Here is a 13,546-nt window from a genome sequence, read left to right as displayed (position 1 = left end):
GGACATGTCTTTTTCAACTTTTTAATGTTTTACTAATAAGTCTTATGACTACTAGTCATAAATTGAAAAATCGAATCAAACCGAACCAAACCGACAATAACCAAACCGGTGGTTATTATTTTATTTGGTTTGGTTATGGTTTTAGACATTTAAAAACCGACTAAATTGGTTTGGTTATGGTTTTAATCAATAACCGACCCAAACCAAACCATGAACACCCCTACTTGTCTCTCCTTCCCTCTGCATTTCCTTCTTAGGCAAGACCAGGGTTCAATCTCAAACATCATATGTATTGCAATTCCCTTGAATATAATGAGGCCTAAATTATCAACAAGCATAGTGAAATTCTTACTTTCTACAGTTACTAATATCTCTCTAGTTGTCTTATTACTATCACGCTAGCAAACAAGTTCCTTCTGATTAGAACATAAATTTCTTTCAATTATTATGTTCTCTCAAAACGATTTTTTGTTTTCAAATATCAAACCAATTTTTTCCTTTTAAAAACTAAATTCAAGCGAAGTGAGTTTTCAAAAACTAGCAGCAACACAATCAAACATTATTTTCTCAAAAAGTAATTGGAAAATGCAACTTCTCTTCAAAATTATTATTATAAAATCTCCAAAACCTAAATCAAGACTAAATTCAAAGGCTAATTATGTGAATTACCCCATGTCAAGCAGTTTTACAGATTTAAGTAGAATATTACTGTTTCTAATCTCTAAATTTCGAGCTCTCAATTAGATAAGGAGGAAAGGTTCTTTGAAGATTCAACTTTAAGCGGCATTGCATCTTGTCACTCATGAAAGTGTATTGAGGAGCAGACGCTATGCGGCTTCGTCAACTGCAATTTACTAAAACTGAATAAGGAGAAAATCAGTATCGGTGGGGATTAATTAAGCTAGCAACTGTAATTGACCAACCATGTTCTGCAAATATAGCTTATGTAAATAGTTACACCAAATGGTGTACTTTTCCTTAAAGACAACGAAGACAATCTCCGAAAAGAGAAAAACTCATGGATAAAATACATAATTATGTAAATAAGACATGTGAATGATTTGAGAAGGATACACCGGAAGGTAAACCACCTTCTAATTGAAGCAAGCATGAAGCCTCAACTAAAGAACACTAATTAAATTTGAACACATCAAGTAGTAGAAAGGATTTCACACACTAAGGACCACAAAGATTTCAACATTTTGTTGAGGCACACAGCAAGTTGATAGCAGTCTACAAGCTCTTTCAGTCATCCTCTTCTACTCAAACTTGAGAGCAGGGCATGCTACTGTCAGAACTGCATAGCAGACACGTTATCTTGGCAGTTCCATTGCCTTTGCTCTACTTTCTGTAAAACCTGCAGACTAGCCACTATCAATTTCAAAATACCTTTTACAAGTAACATACTAACATGACCAAGAGTGAAACTAAATTTCACGCTCCAAACAAAAGATGCACCATGTTCTGTAATATTTAACCAAGCCTAGAATGCCATAACAGCATTTTCGCAGAATCGGTGAAAATAACAAAATACAAAGTATAGAACACCAACAAGTAAACAAGCACCTGTGAAACTAAAGGATAAAAACTTGTACTATGAATCAAGTAACTTAACTACGATAATTTGGCAAAAACGGCAGTTTACACGAGAACAAAGTACAAACTCTGATGCCTAACACATCGTTGGTGACAGAAGAATCAGCTTTCCTTATCAGGTTCATCTAAAGAAGAGAAGAATGGGGAGTTAATGAGTTTCACCTGGGCCTCTCAGGATGTTCTTTTTCTTCTCGATAAAATTATGTCAGAACTTGAGCAGTTGCGTTTCTCTCCCTCTCTCTCTCTTTTCATATTTTTCTTTTGGTGGAGGGCGTATGATGACGAAGATCTCTTCTAAGTAAACAGTTCTACAACGTAGCATCATTTCAGATAGGCGAACAGAGCCTAATGTAAGCAGATTATCCATGTAGGCAGTACCAACTAGTTGGCAAGAGTTAGTTGATGTTGTTACTTGTTAAGCTGATATTAGGTTGAGTGCTAGACTTTTACATTCCTGTAGGACTAAGTGTGAAACACAGAGGACCTTTAGTGTAAGGTAAACGATTCAAATATTGGAATGAAACGGAACTGAATAGAGCTACATGGATATAGATGTTTATTCTAAAAGCCAACCTCAACCAGTTGGGACTAAGATGCAGTTGGTTAATAAATATACCTATAGTTGGTCTATAAATATTCTACCTACATTTCAACTAGCTTCAACTTTGATATTCTTTTTATAGAAGTTAACTAATGGTTAGAAAATAGAATTAGTTCTACAAGTGTTTAAAACACTGCAGGAAGTTCTCGGATGACACATCATACTAAATATTCTAAAATGACTCTCCTTTGAGGACAAAGGTTGTCTTCAACCCAATTTGCACGTATTCTAGAATGGATTATTACCCATGCCTAGATCACCGATAAATGGAAATTTCATCGATCAGACCATTTCCTAGACTATTCCATCAGGGGTCTATATCCTCCCCACAAATGCAGGTCGTAATCTTGTCCATTGAAACTTAGACAGAGGGGAAGAAATCACCTAATTTCTTTTTGTCTGTACTCGGGTTTGAATTCTCTCATGATTTTCAGTCCTTCATTCATACCCTTAGGTGCATATTCTGAAATGACACTCTGAAGAGTCTTTGACACTTGTAAAACTGATAATATCTTTCCCTTTTGGAGCCCACTTTTGTTATGTGTCACTTGGAACACCCTGAAGTGTTTTTCACACTTGTACAGCTAATAATATCTTTCAGATTATTAATTAACTTACACAAGTTTAAGTTCAATAGAAAATACAAGTATACTTTACTACTCCCTTCATCCTAATTTATGTGGCGGTGCTTGATTGGGCACGAAGTTTAAGAAAAAGGAAGACTTTTGAAACTTGTGGCCTAAAACAAGTCATAGAAATTTGCGTGGCTATAAATCATCTCATTATGGGTAAACTAGAATACTTAAAGTTAAATTGTTTCTAAATAAGGAAGTACGAAATTCTTTCTAGGGCAAACTAAAACGGAAAGTATGACACATAAATTAGGTGAGAGGGAGTAATATTTTCTCCATTTACCTAAATTGTTTGTCCCCACACCTGGATAAAGGAAGAAGGTTGGATTGACAGCTAGCTAAAATAGTGATAATATTATGAAACTTCTAAAAATTGAATTCGGTGGGCGTATGTGCTCACTTAGGCACATTTCTCACATAGCCATGTAGGACAACCATCAATGTGGTATGTAAAACTTTTGCCAAAAGGAAAGAAGCCGGTAGTCCAAAAAAGATAAGAATGCAAAAGATTCTGAACTGAAATTTATTTTGTTTATGGTGTAAAATGAAGCATGTAGAGGTAGCTGAATCTATTTGTGACATGTTAAGAGTCCCTACAGGATTAGATGGGTTATACTTTTGCTGAATGTAATTTTTTGCTGAATGTATTCCTTGCCAATTCAATTTCTTAGGAAGGATAGAAGGAGGAAGATTTTCTTTAAATTCAGTGCCAAAGAAATGGTTACTTCAGAAATAAAAAGGAAAATACCTAAATGATTTGTCTATTCAAAAAGCTAATGAGCTCCCGGTGCATCTCTCATGCTGAAATTCAGACTATTTCGCATCGTTCGTCTTCCTATACATGGATTTCCTTTTTGCATCATAGCAACAAATTCTCCGTAGTCAATGCGCCCATCCTGAAAAGAAAGTCCATCAGGAGACCAACTAAATAGTTGGTTAAATGAAGAAAGAGATGAGATGCCAAAAGATCATTCCATGCATTTAAAACACAGATTTCCTAAAACATAGTTTGCCTGCATCAAGGCCACAGTTGAGGCCTTATACAAAGGCTCCAGAAGACTGATCAAAATACAACGAAGATTTGTTTGATTTGAAGAAAGTCAGAAATGTCTCTAGTGACAGTTTTTCATTTTATTATGCTACGATTGCTTAGTCTTTCTCCTTTTTTTTTTCCTTCTCTTTTGGACAAATATCTCAGCTTAGTTTTCTCATCATGCCTTTAAATACACAAACCAACTTGGACTATGAGCGACACCAAAAAGTGATTAGCTGGCATGAATGTAGTCACAGACCAAACAGAACGACGGAAAGTTCTTCAAAAAACAACTTTCAAAGCATCTTAGTGCATCTGAGCAAATATAAGCAAATCAGTAAAGCTGCAAGCTATGAAGAAATTAAGTCAAATTGTATTATCCCTGAAACATAACCATAACCTCCTAATATGTGTCCACTTTTTTATTGACGAGTAACAGCGGAAGAGACCTATTGTGACTGCTATTTGTTATTTGTTTCCTAGTTTTCAGGGATATTTTAATTTTCAACATCTTTTACTTGTTTTCTAATCTTAGGACTCTATTTCAGATAGGGAGAGTAGTTGAGACTTATACGGATAGTAGTTAGGGTATCATCCTTTATATACCCTGTCATGTATCACAGAATACATACAATAAATTTCAATTAGCCATTCCCTTTTATGGTATCAGCGCCACTGCTCACACGAGACTGATTTTTTTTCTCTTTTCTACAGTTCTCACACAATACCTGATCTGTTGTCTCAATGGCTCCTCCTACCAACGTTGTTAATGCTGATAACACTGCCGCAAACAACCCCATCGTCCAATTCAATCCCGCCACTCAATTACCAATCAAGCTTATTGGCAGTCCATAATTTTGCAACTTGGAAGGCTCAAGTTTCAATGCTCATGAATGGTCACAAATTATTTGGCCATCTTGATGGCTCCTCCGCTGCACCACCCAAGACAATAACTCAAGACAACCAAAGCACGCCAAATCCTGCCTACGAGACCTGGTTCTGCCAGGATCAACTTATACAAAATGCCCTCATGACATCAGTTGATCCAACACTAGCATCAACTGTTGCAACAGCAGCTACTGCTCACAAAGCATGGATCCTTCTCCATACTGCTTTTGCTAACAAGTCTCAGACTAGAATTTTTAGTCTCCGAGACCAGCTTGCTCGGCTTCAAAAGGAATCTCGATCTGTAGCAGATTATTTACGCGAGATTCGCTCACTCTCTGATGAACTCGCAACTGCCGGAGCACCAGTTACGAATGAAGAACTCATTGTCAAAATTCTGAGTGGTCTTGGCCCAGAGTTTCGAGAGATTTCCGCTGCTATCAGATCACGTGACACTTTTGTCACCTATGAGGAATTATATGAGAAGCTGATTGACCATGAACTTTTTCTCAAACATGAAGAATCTAAGAAAACACCACCCATAACCGCAGCAATTGCTCAAAGGACCAGTATAGCTTCTCCTTGCAACAACAACAACAACCGCAGGCAAGGAAACAATGCCTCGCCCAACAATCATCACTGGCGCCCTCAACAAAACAGGGAACAACGGAACCCAAGGAGAAACCAGCAATGGCAGCAACAACCTTTAGGCAATGAACTACGATGTCAACTTTGTGATCGTCCTGGTCACTCAGCAAGAGTTTGTCGGTCACGGTCCCATAATCATCTCCAAGCACTTGCCAACTATGCTGGACGTCTACTCCAACATCAGGAACCATGGATTGTCGACTCAGGAGCCACTCATCACATTACATCTGATGCTCACAGCCTAACTACTACACAGGATTATCACGGTCCTGAAACGGTCTCAATGGGTGATGGTAACACTATACCAATTTCCCACACTGGTAACGCTAATTTACGTGCATCGAATTATCAATTTACCTTACTTAATACTCTGTGTGCCCCTGCTATAAAAAGAAATCTTATCTCAGTCTCACAATTTTGTCGTGACAATCAAACATCTATTGAATTTTTCCCTTTTCATTATCTTGTGAAGGACCTGACTACGGGGGCGCCTCTGGTGCGCGGGCAGAGTAAAAGTGGACTTTACGAGTGGCCATCAGGCAGTACACGCACCCATCCTCAATGCAATGTGGCCATTCCTTTGCACCTATGGCATCGGCGATTGGGACAACCCAACAGTCGCATTTTAAATAAACTTTTGCAGAAGTTTTCTCTTCCATTTTTAGATTCAAAAATTTCTTCATTTTGTAATTCTTGTTGTTCAAATAAGATGCACAGGTTACCTTTTTCTGCAAATTCCTTGCAAAGCAAACGGCCTCTACAAATAATTTACAGTGATTTATGGGGCCCTTCCCCTGTGTTATCTGTTGATAAAAAACGCTATTACGTTTTATTTGTTGATCACTTTTCAAAATATATGTGGTTGTACACACTAAAATCCAAGCACGAAGTTGCCGATGTTTTCAAAGTTTTACATCCCTTGCTTGAGCGCCAATTTGAAACAAAAATTCTTTCATTTTATACCGATGGTGGCGGTGAATTTGAAAGTCTATCCTCATACTTAAAAACACAAGGTATTGAACACTTGGTATCCCCTCCTTATACGCCACAAAGAGTAGCTTTGGTTGAACGGAGACACTGACACGTTATTGAAACAACAAAGACTCTATTACACCAAGCTTCACTTCCATCCAAATTTTGGAGTTTTGCTTGTCACCAAGCAGTTTATCTCATAAACAGGTTAACTACACCCAATTTAAAAGACCAGTCCCCGTATGAGATTTTATTCAAAGCATCTCCAAATTATGAATCCATAAAAATATTTGGTTGTTTATGCTATCCCTGGACTAGACCTTATGCCAAAAATAAACTTGAACCTCGTTCAACGCCTTGTGTTTATTTGGGATTCTCTAACAAATATTACGGCCACCAGTGTTTTGATCCTGTCACTTCTAAAATCTATTTATCAAGGGATGTATTATTTTTTGAAGAAAATTATCCTTTTGAACACATGTTTTCCCAATTTAAAAATAATTCTAATACTAATGTATCTTGGGAAATCTGCTTCGATGAACCCAAATCAAAAGATAATAACTTGGATTTAAACTCTTGTTATGATCTTCCACCACCAGCGGTGCAACTGCCTCAACAACCACTTTCATCCACATCTGTCGCAAACCAAGGCCTCTCCAACAATTCAGGTACTTCTCCATCTTTATTGCCAAATACTTCTCCTAATCCATCTTCATCTCACTCTGGCAGTATCTATCCCACTGCTTCTGTCCCGCCACTATCTACATCCCCTTCAACATCCCACCCAACCACTTTTGCACCCATAATTAACCGCCCCCTCATCACCTATCGACGTCGTAACTCTCAGTCTGTAGCCAAACCTCTACCCTCTTCCAACCTGCCAACAGTCGCTCCCTCTATTTCTCCTTCTAAGCCATCACAAGTCAAGTCAACAAACCTATCTTCCAAACCTTCCAGCCATCCTATGATTACTCGGTCCAAGAGTATCCAACATCCCCCTTCCCAGTTTCTTATCACTACTGAAAATATTTCAATTCCCAGAACTCACAAACAAGCCCAATCTCAACCTCAGTGGAGAGCTGCAATGTAGGCTGAATTCGATGCACTTATTAGAAATCAGACGTGGAAATTGGTGCCCTATGACCCGTCAAAGAACGTGGTGGACTGTAAGTGGTTATTTCGCATAAAGCATCATCCTGATGGTTCTGTTGACAGGTATAAAGCTCGTCTAGTTGCTCGAGGATTCACTCAGCGCCCTGGTGTCGACTTTCATTCCACCTTCAGTCCAGTGGTTAAACCCACTACGGTGCGATTGGTCATGTCCATCGCAACTCAACATAACTGGCCACTTCATCAGCTCGATGTAAATAATGCGTTTCTACAGGGACATCTTGAGGAAGAGGTTTATATGCGACAACCACCTGCCTTTGAAGACTCTTCATTTCCTCATCATGTCTGCAAACTGAACAAGGCAATTTATGGTCTTAAGCAGGCACCTCGGGCTTGGTATACCGAACTCAAAACTATCTGATATCAGCAGGTTTCAATAAGTGCAAGTCTGACTCCTCCCTATTTATTTTTCATAACTTTGGCTTTACAGCATATGTGCTCGTTTATGTCGATGATATTATCATTACTGGCAATCACATTTCTGGTGTTCGTCATGTTATTAATGGTTTGTCCAATCGTTTTTCTATTAAAGATCTTGGTGCACTGCATTACTTTCTGGGAGTTGAGGTCTTTCGCACTACTAATGGTGTTTTGTTGTCTCAGCAAAAGTATATTATGGACCTACTGCATGATGTTCATATGCAGGACAGCAAAGGTGTGCCTACACCGATGTGCTCCACCACCGTTTTTGCTCCTTCGAAGAATGATTCTTCTGTTGATATATCCAAATATCGGCAACTCATCGGCAAGCTTCAATACCTATCCTTCACGCGGCCAGATATTGCATTTACTGTAAACAAGCTTGCTCAGTTTATGCATTGTCCTAACTAAGATCACTGGAAGGTGGTTAAACGCCTGCTCAGGTACCTTAATAGCACTTCCTCCTATGGTATTCGAGTGACTACGGAGCGAGATTCACGGTTGGTCGCTTATTCTGACTCTGATTGGGCTGGAGACCCTATTGATCGCACCTCTACTACTGGTTACGTGATTTGTCTTGGCAGCACTCCTATTTCTTGGTCCTCCAAGAAACAACGCTCAGTTTCACGTTCTTCAATGGAAGCTGAATATCGTGCTGTAGCAGCTACTGCTGCAGAACTTAATTGGCTAGTCAATCTCTGTCAAGAACTTCAGTTTCCTCACTGGAATTCCCAAAATCATGTGTGACAATGTTAGTGCAACCTACATTTGCCAGAACCCTGTGTTCCACAGCAAAATGAAACATATTGCAATTGATTTTCACTTCGTTCGGGAACAAGTGCAGAACAACACACTTGAAGTGAAACATTTACACTCTGCAGATCAGGTTGCTGACATACTCACCAAGCCGCTTCCGCGTGCTTCGTTTGAACGGGTTTTCAACAAGTTGAGTGTTGTCAATGTCATCACCAACTTGCGGGGGCGTAACAGCGGAAGAGACCTATTGTGACTGCTATTTATTATTTATTTCCTAGTTTTCAGGGATATTTTAATTTTCAACATCTTTTACTTGTTTTCTAATCTTAGGACTCTATTTCAGATAGGGAGAGTAGTTGAGACTTATACGGATAGTAGTTAGGGTATCATCCTTTATATACCCTGTCATGTATCACAGAATACATACAATAAAATTCAATTAGCCATTCCCTTCCTAAAATACTCCCAACTTTATCTTCAATTTAATGACTTACGTTATCCTGATCAACTTCGCTGATGATATCCTCCATGAGTACATCTGTAATATTATGATCTGCACACGCTTGCTGGAGCTCATCAACTGTAATATAACCACTTCCATCCTTGTCAAAATACTGAAATGCTGCCATGAGATGTTCCTCGCGGTCCAATTTGTTAAGGTGAATAGTTGCTGCTATGAATTCTCCATAGTCAATAGTTCCACTATTGTCCACATCAGCCTGAAAGCAGGAATAATAATTAGATAAAGATGCACAAAGCAAATACAATTAGTGTGCAAAAGGTTTTCTTACAGCATCCATAAGTTCCCGTATCTCTATATCCTTTAGAGTAGAGCCGTATTTTCTCAAACCAGCTTTTAGTTCATCAAATGTAATAGCACCACTGTTATCAGTATCCATGGCCTTAAACATCTCCTTAAGACCGGCAATCTCCTCCTCCGACAAGCTTTCAGCAATCACCTGAAAGCATAATAAGCAATGCATTGAACTATTCAGTTACAGGCCTTCCAGCAGACAGAATCGACAGTTTCTTGCGTAACTTCAACAATGAAGTTTATGGACACTGAAGAACCATAATTAACAGACTTGGTGCAAAAAATCTATGACAAGATCTGTGTACATACCCGCAGAGCCATCTTTTTTAACTTGTTCATTGCAGAAAAGTGTTTGAGGCGAGAAAGTACTGCAGGATCAAGTGCTCTATCAGGAGCAACGCCATTTTCACAAATCCAAGGATGACCTGCAGAGTTTTAGAGAAAACCATATCACCAGATCAGCAGTTGGTTACATGAAAGATGCCGCAGATGCAGGCACAGATATAAAATACAATTGAAAATTTGAGAAATACAATGACTTGATCCACTTTTATGCAGTGCAAATTGATCTTTGCAGCTTGTAGTCAAGACAATTTATTTTTTGAATCAGAAATACAGAAAACAAACCTGCTATTTCCAAAGGGCTCTAGATAACCTAACAAGTTATAGTTTAGGTATGAGAAACTCTTCTCTACTGTCAAATGACTCAAACTAACACTTCTCTTTACATAAATTAGACAAATTAGTAGTCAAAAAGGATTCCCATGGTCTGCTACCAAAAGCACAGTCCAGAAGACAGCTTACAGGGTTCCTATAACTCTGACAGAATAATAACATTGTTACAACGCGCTATCTTTTGATTTAAGTCAAAATGTAAGGTTACTATCACTTATAAGGTAAATAAACATACATAATACTTCATGAGCGGTTAACCGCTCTGAAGGTCGCATGCACAACATCTTCCGGATGAGATCTTTTGCACTCTCAGATATTACGGGCCAAGGGTCTGAGTCAAAATCAATGTGCCCTTTCAGAACTGCATCAAATATCCCCTGCTGTGTTTCTGAAGAATTTAGATGGTAGTTAAAAAAAGACAAAAATCAGAAAACTTACAGCTGTACTGTCTAAAATTGTAAACATTTTTTTTTTTTTTTGTCTAGGATTATAAATATACCAGCCCAGAATGGTGGAACGCCACTTAGCAGGATGTAGAGTATGACGCCCGCCGTCCAGACATCTGCTTCTGGACCATAATGCTTCAAAAGCACCTCAGGAGCAACGTAATATGGACTCCCAACAACATCTGTGAAAATTTGGCCTGGAGAAGGAAGCAACAAAATTCATCAAACCAACATTACTATATAAGGAAATACAAAAATGTGCCACCAAATCAATGTTAAAACCAGCCAAGTATTCATCTAGAATTTCCAGAAATGAGAGGCTGTGCGTAAAAGCATCTCCAAGATCATAGTTTATTAGTAGTGCCAGCATCCACATCAAGAAGTGTGTCCGTGGAAAACACAGCACAATTGAAAGAATAGTTGTAGTCTAGACTAGAATAATTAACTGCCTATCAGAAAAAAAATGGGAACAAGGTAAGTAAGATGGAGATTGACCTGGCTTAAAGAAGACAGAGAGTCCAAAGTCAATGGCCTTGAGAGAGAAATCATCATCCTTGTTAACTAACAAGAAATTCTCAGGTTTGAGATCTCTATGCATAACTCCAAGTGAATGGCATGCCTCAACCACACCAACAATAATCTTAGTCAATTCAGCAGCCTTTCTCTCGGTGTAGTGTCCTCTTTGAATGATGCGGTCAAACAATTCACCGCCACTACAAACCTCCATGACAATATGGACGTACAAAGGATCCTCATAAGCACCCTTGATGGAAACGATGTTGTTGTGACCAGCCAAATGGTGCATTATCTGAATTTCCCTCCTGACATCTTCGACATCCTCCTTCGAGATGAGCTTCCTCTTGGCAATGGATTTACAGGCGTACTCGGTACCTGAAGACAATTCGGTGCATAAATAAGTGGTGCCAAACTGGCCCTGTCCTAGTTTACGGCCGAGGGTGTAGAGATCGCGAATGTTAGGGGTCTTATGACCCAGCACGTAATACGCCTGGTTAGCGCTGGTGCGATTCATGCTGCTGTCTTTCCTGGGGCTCACAAGGGGCTGTTGCTCTTTCTTGGGATTGGGGGAATCGTGGGAGAAATTGTCTTGTTGGGGCTGAGAGCCCTGAAAAGTTTTGCCTCCGAAAGATCCACGGCATGCGTTGCCCATCAAACAATAACCTCAGCTCAGCCTCATCCAATTCACCTTGTTTCCTTTTTAGCGGAAAATAATGATAGATCTAACAAAAGGAAGAAGTCCGCCGGAACTGATGAAGACAATAAACGGAGGTCAACTCTAACATCCTACCCATCCACTCTCCTACTTGCAACCTTTTTTATCAATATAATATAATAATAATAATAAATTTACTCCACTGCTACTTCCCACTAGGCACTGCTTCCGAAAAAAGTTTACCTACACCACTTTTTTCTTTTTAAAACAAGGTCACCCATAAATAGTGCAAAACGACGATGCACAGGAAGAATGACTTTGTGAAAATGGCAACTTTTCACTATCCCTCACTTGTTCATTTTGTAATTCTATTGCCGACATCCCCCACCCCAGTATTTGTCCTTTCTTTATGCTCCCAAAATTAACTTTTTTTATTGCACTACTTTATCATACTAAAATATAACTAACATAAAAATATATATATTAACTAATCATATTATATTTGTTGAATTGGCATAAATATCAAGCACGAGTAAAAATTTTACAAAAAAATAGTTAAGTATATTGTATTTAATTTTTTATTTTATGAATATTTTTGAACCGAGGATCTATTTGAGACTGGAATAGCCTCTCTACATCTCAGGATAGGAGTAAGGTTACCCGGAAAAATAAATTAAAGTTGACTTCCAAGTTCACTAATTAGAAATTGTGACAAGTTTGACTAAGGTCAAACTTATCTTAAAAATATGATTAAGTTAAAATGGGATTGAAATATAATTTTTAAAATTTCTTAATCTTTTAAAAAATTACAAAAAGACCCCAACTTAATCCCAAAAAACCCATCATCCCCCCTTCTCCTCCTGCCACCCCTCCCCCCGCCCCCAAATTTTTTTAAAAAAAAAAAGTTTTGATATTTTTTATTTGCTTTTTCACCCACCCCCTCCTCCTCCTCCCACCCCTCTCCCCCCCTTCCCCCACAAAAAAAAGTTAAAAAAAAAATAATTTTCTTTATTTGTTTTTCACCCTCCCCCTCCCCCTCCCCCCGCCCCCGCGCCCAATTTTTTTTTTAACAGCCCCCACTCCTCCTCCTCCCACACCTCCCCCCAAAAAAAAAATTATTTTTTAAAAAAAGTTTAGAAAAGTTTTTCTTTTTGTTTTTTTTGCACACTCACCACCCTTCCAAAAAAAATTGTTTTAAAAAAAGAAGTTTTGCAAAGTTTTTATTTTTGGTTTTTTGCACCCCTTCCACCCAAAAAAAAAAATGATTTTTCTTGAAAAGAAATTTTGAATTTTTTTTTCTTACTTCACCCACCCACCCCAAAAAAAATTATTTAAAAAAAAAATTGAAAAGTTTTTATTTTTAGTTTTTTGCACCCCTCGCCCACTCCAAAAAAAATCTTGAAATGAAGTTTTTTTTTTTTTTTTTTTTTTTTTGGGGGGGGGGGGGAGGCGGAGGGGGAGGGGGGTTTAGGAAAAGTTTGGATAAAATTCAGGTTGTTGTTGTTATGTGTTTGTTTAATAATTTCTGTTTTTTTTTTTTTTTTGTCCTTTATGTTATTTGTGATTGATGTTTATGAACTTATTTATTTTGATTAGTTGTGGTATTTGGAGCCGAGGTGGTTGTTGAACAATTTCTGTTTATGAACTTATTTATTTTGCTTACTAATTGTTGCAACAGATGCATACAGTTATTGAAGAAGTTGCAACAAGTTACTAGTTTTTTTCAA

The 13,546-nt window shown here is 38.2% G+C and overlaps 1 protein-coding gene across 1 annotated transcript; it reads right to left on the bottom strand.

Annotated features, from left to right (window-relative positions):
* Positions 1–927: 927 nt before the first annotated feature.
* On the bottom strand, positions 928–12,139 carry LOC132599409 (calcium-dependent protein kinase 5). The gene is made up of 8 exons (XM_060312768.1): positions 11,144–12,139; positions 10,702–10,845; positions 10,438–10,590; positions 9,837–9,952; positions 9,505–9,672; positions 9,208–9,432; positions 3,578–3,725; positions 928–1,357 (listed from the first exon to the last, which is right to left on the bottom strand). Exons 1-7 carry the CDS (start codon positions 11,814–11,816, stop codon positions 3,603–3,605), a joined length of 1,602 nt encoding a protein of 533 aa, XP_060168751.1. The 5' UTR covers positions 11,817–12,139; the 3' UTR covers positions 928–1,357; positions 3,578–3,602.
* Positions 12,140–13,546: the final 1,407 nt, after the last annotated feature.

The sequence above is a fragment of the Lycium barbarum genome, chromosome 6 (assembly GCF_019175385.1).
Source record: "Lycium barbarum isolate Lr01 chromosome 6, ASM1917538v2, whole genome shotgun sequence".
Lineage (NCBI taxonomy): Eukaryota > Viridiplantae > Streptophyta > Magnoliopsida > Solanales > Solanaceae > Lycium > Lycium barbarum.
Note: the sequence above shows the minus strand (reverse complement) of the source record. Positions and strands in the feature narration are given on the sequence as shown.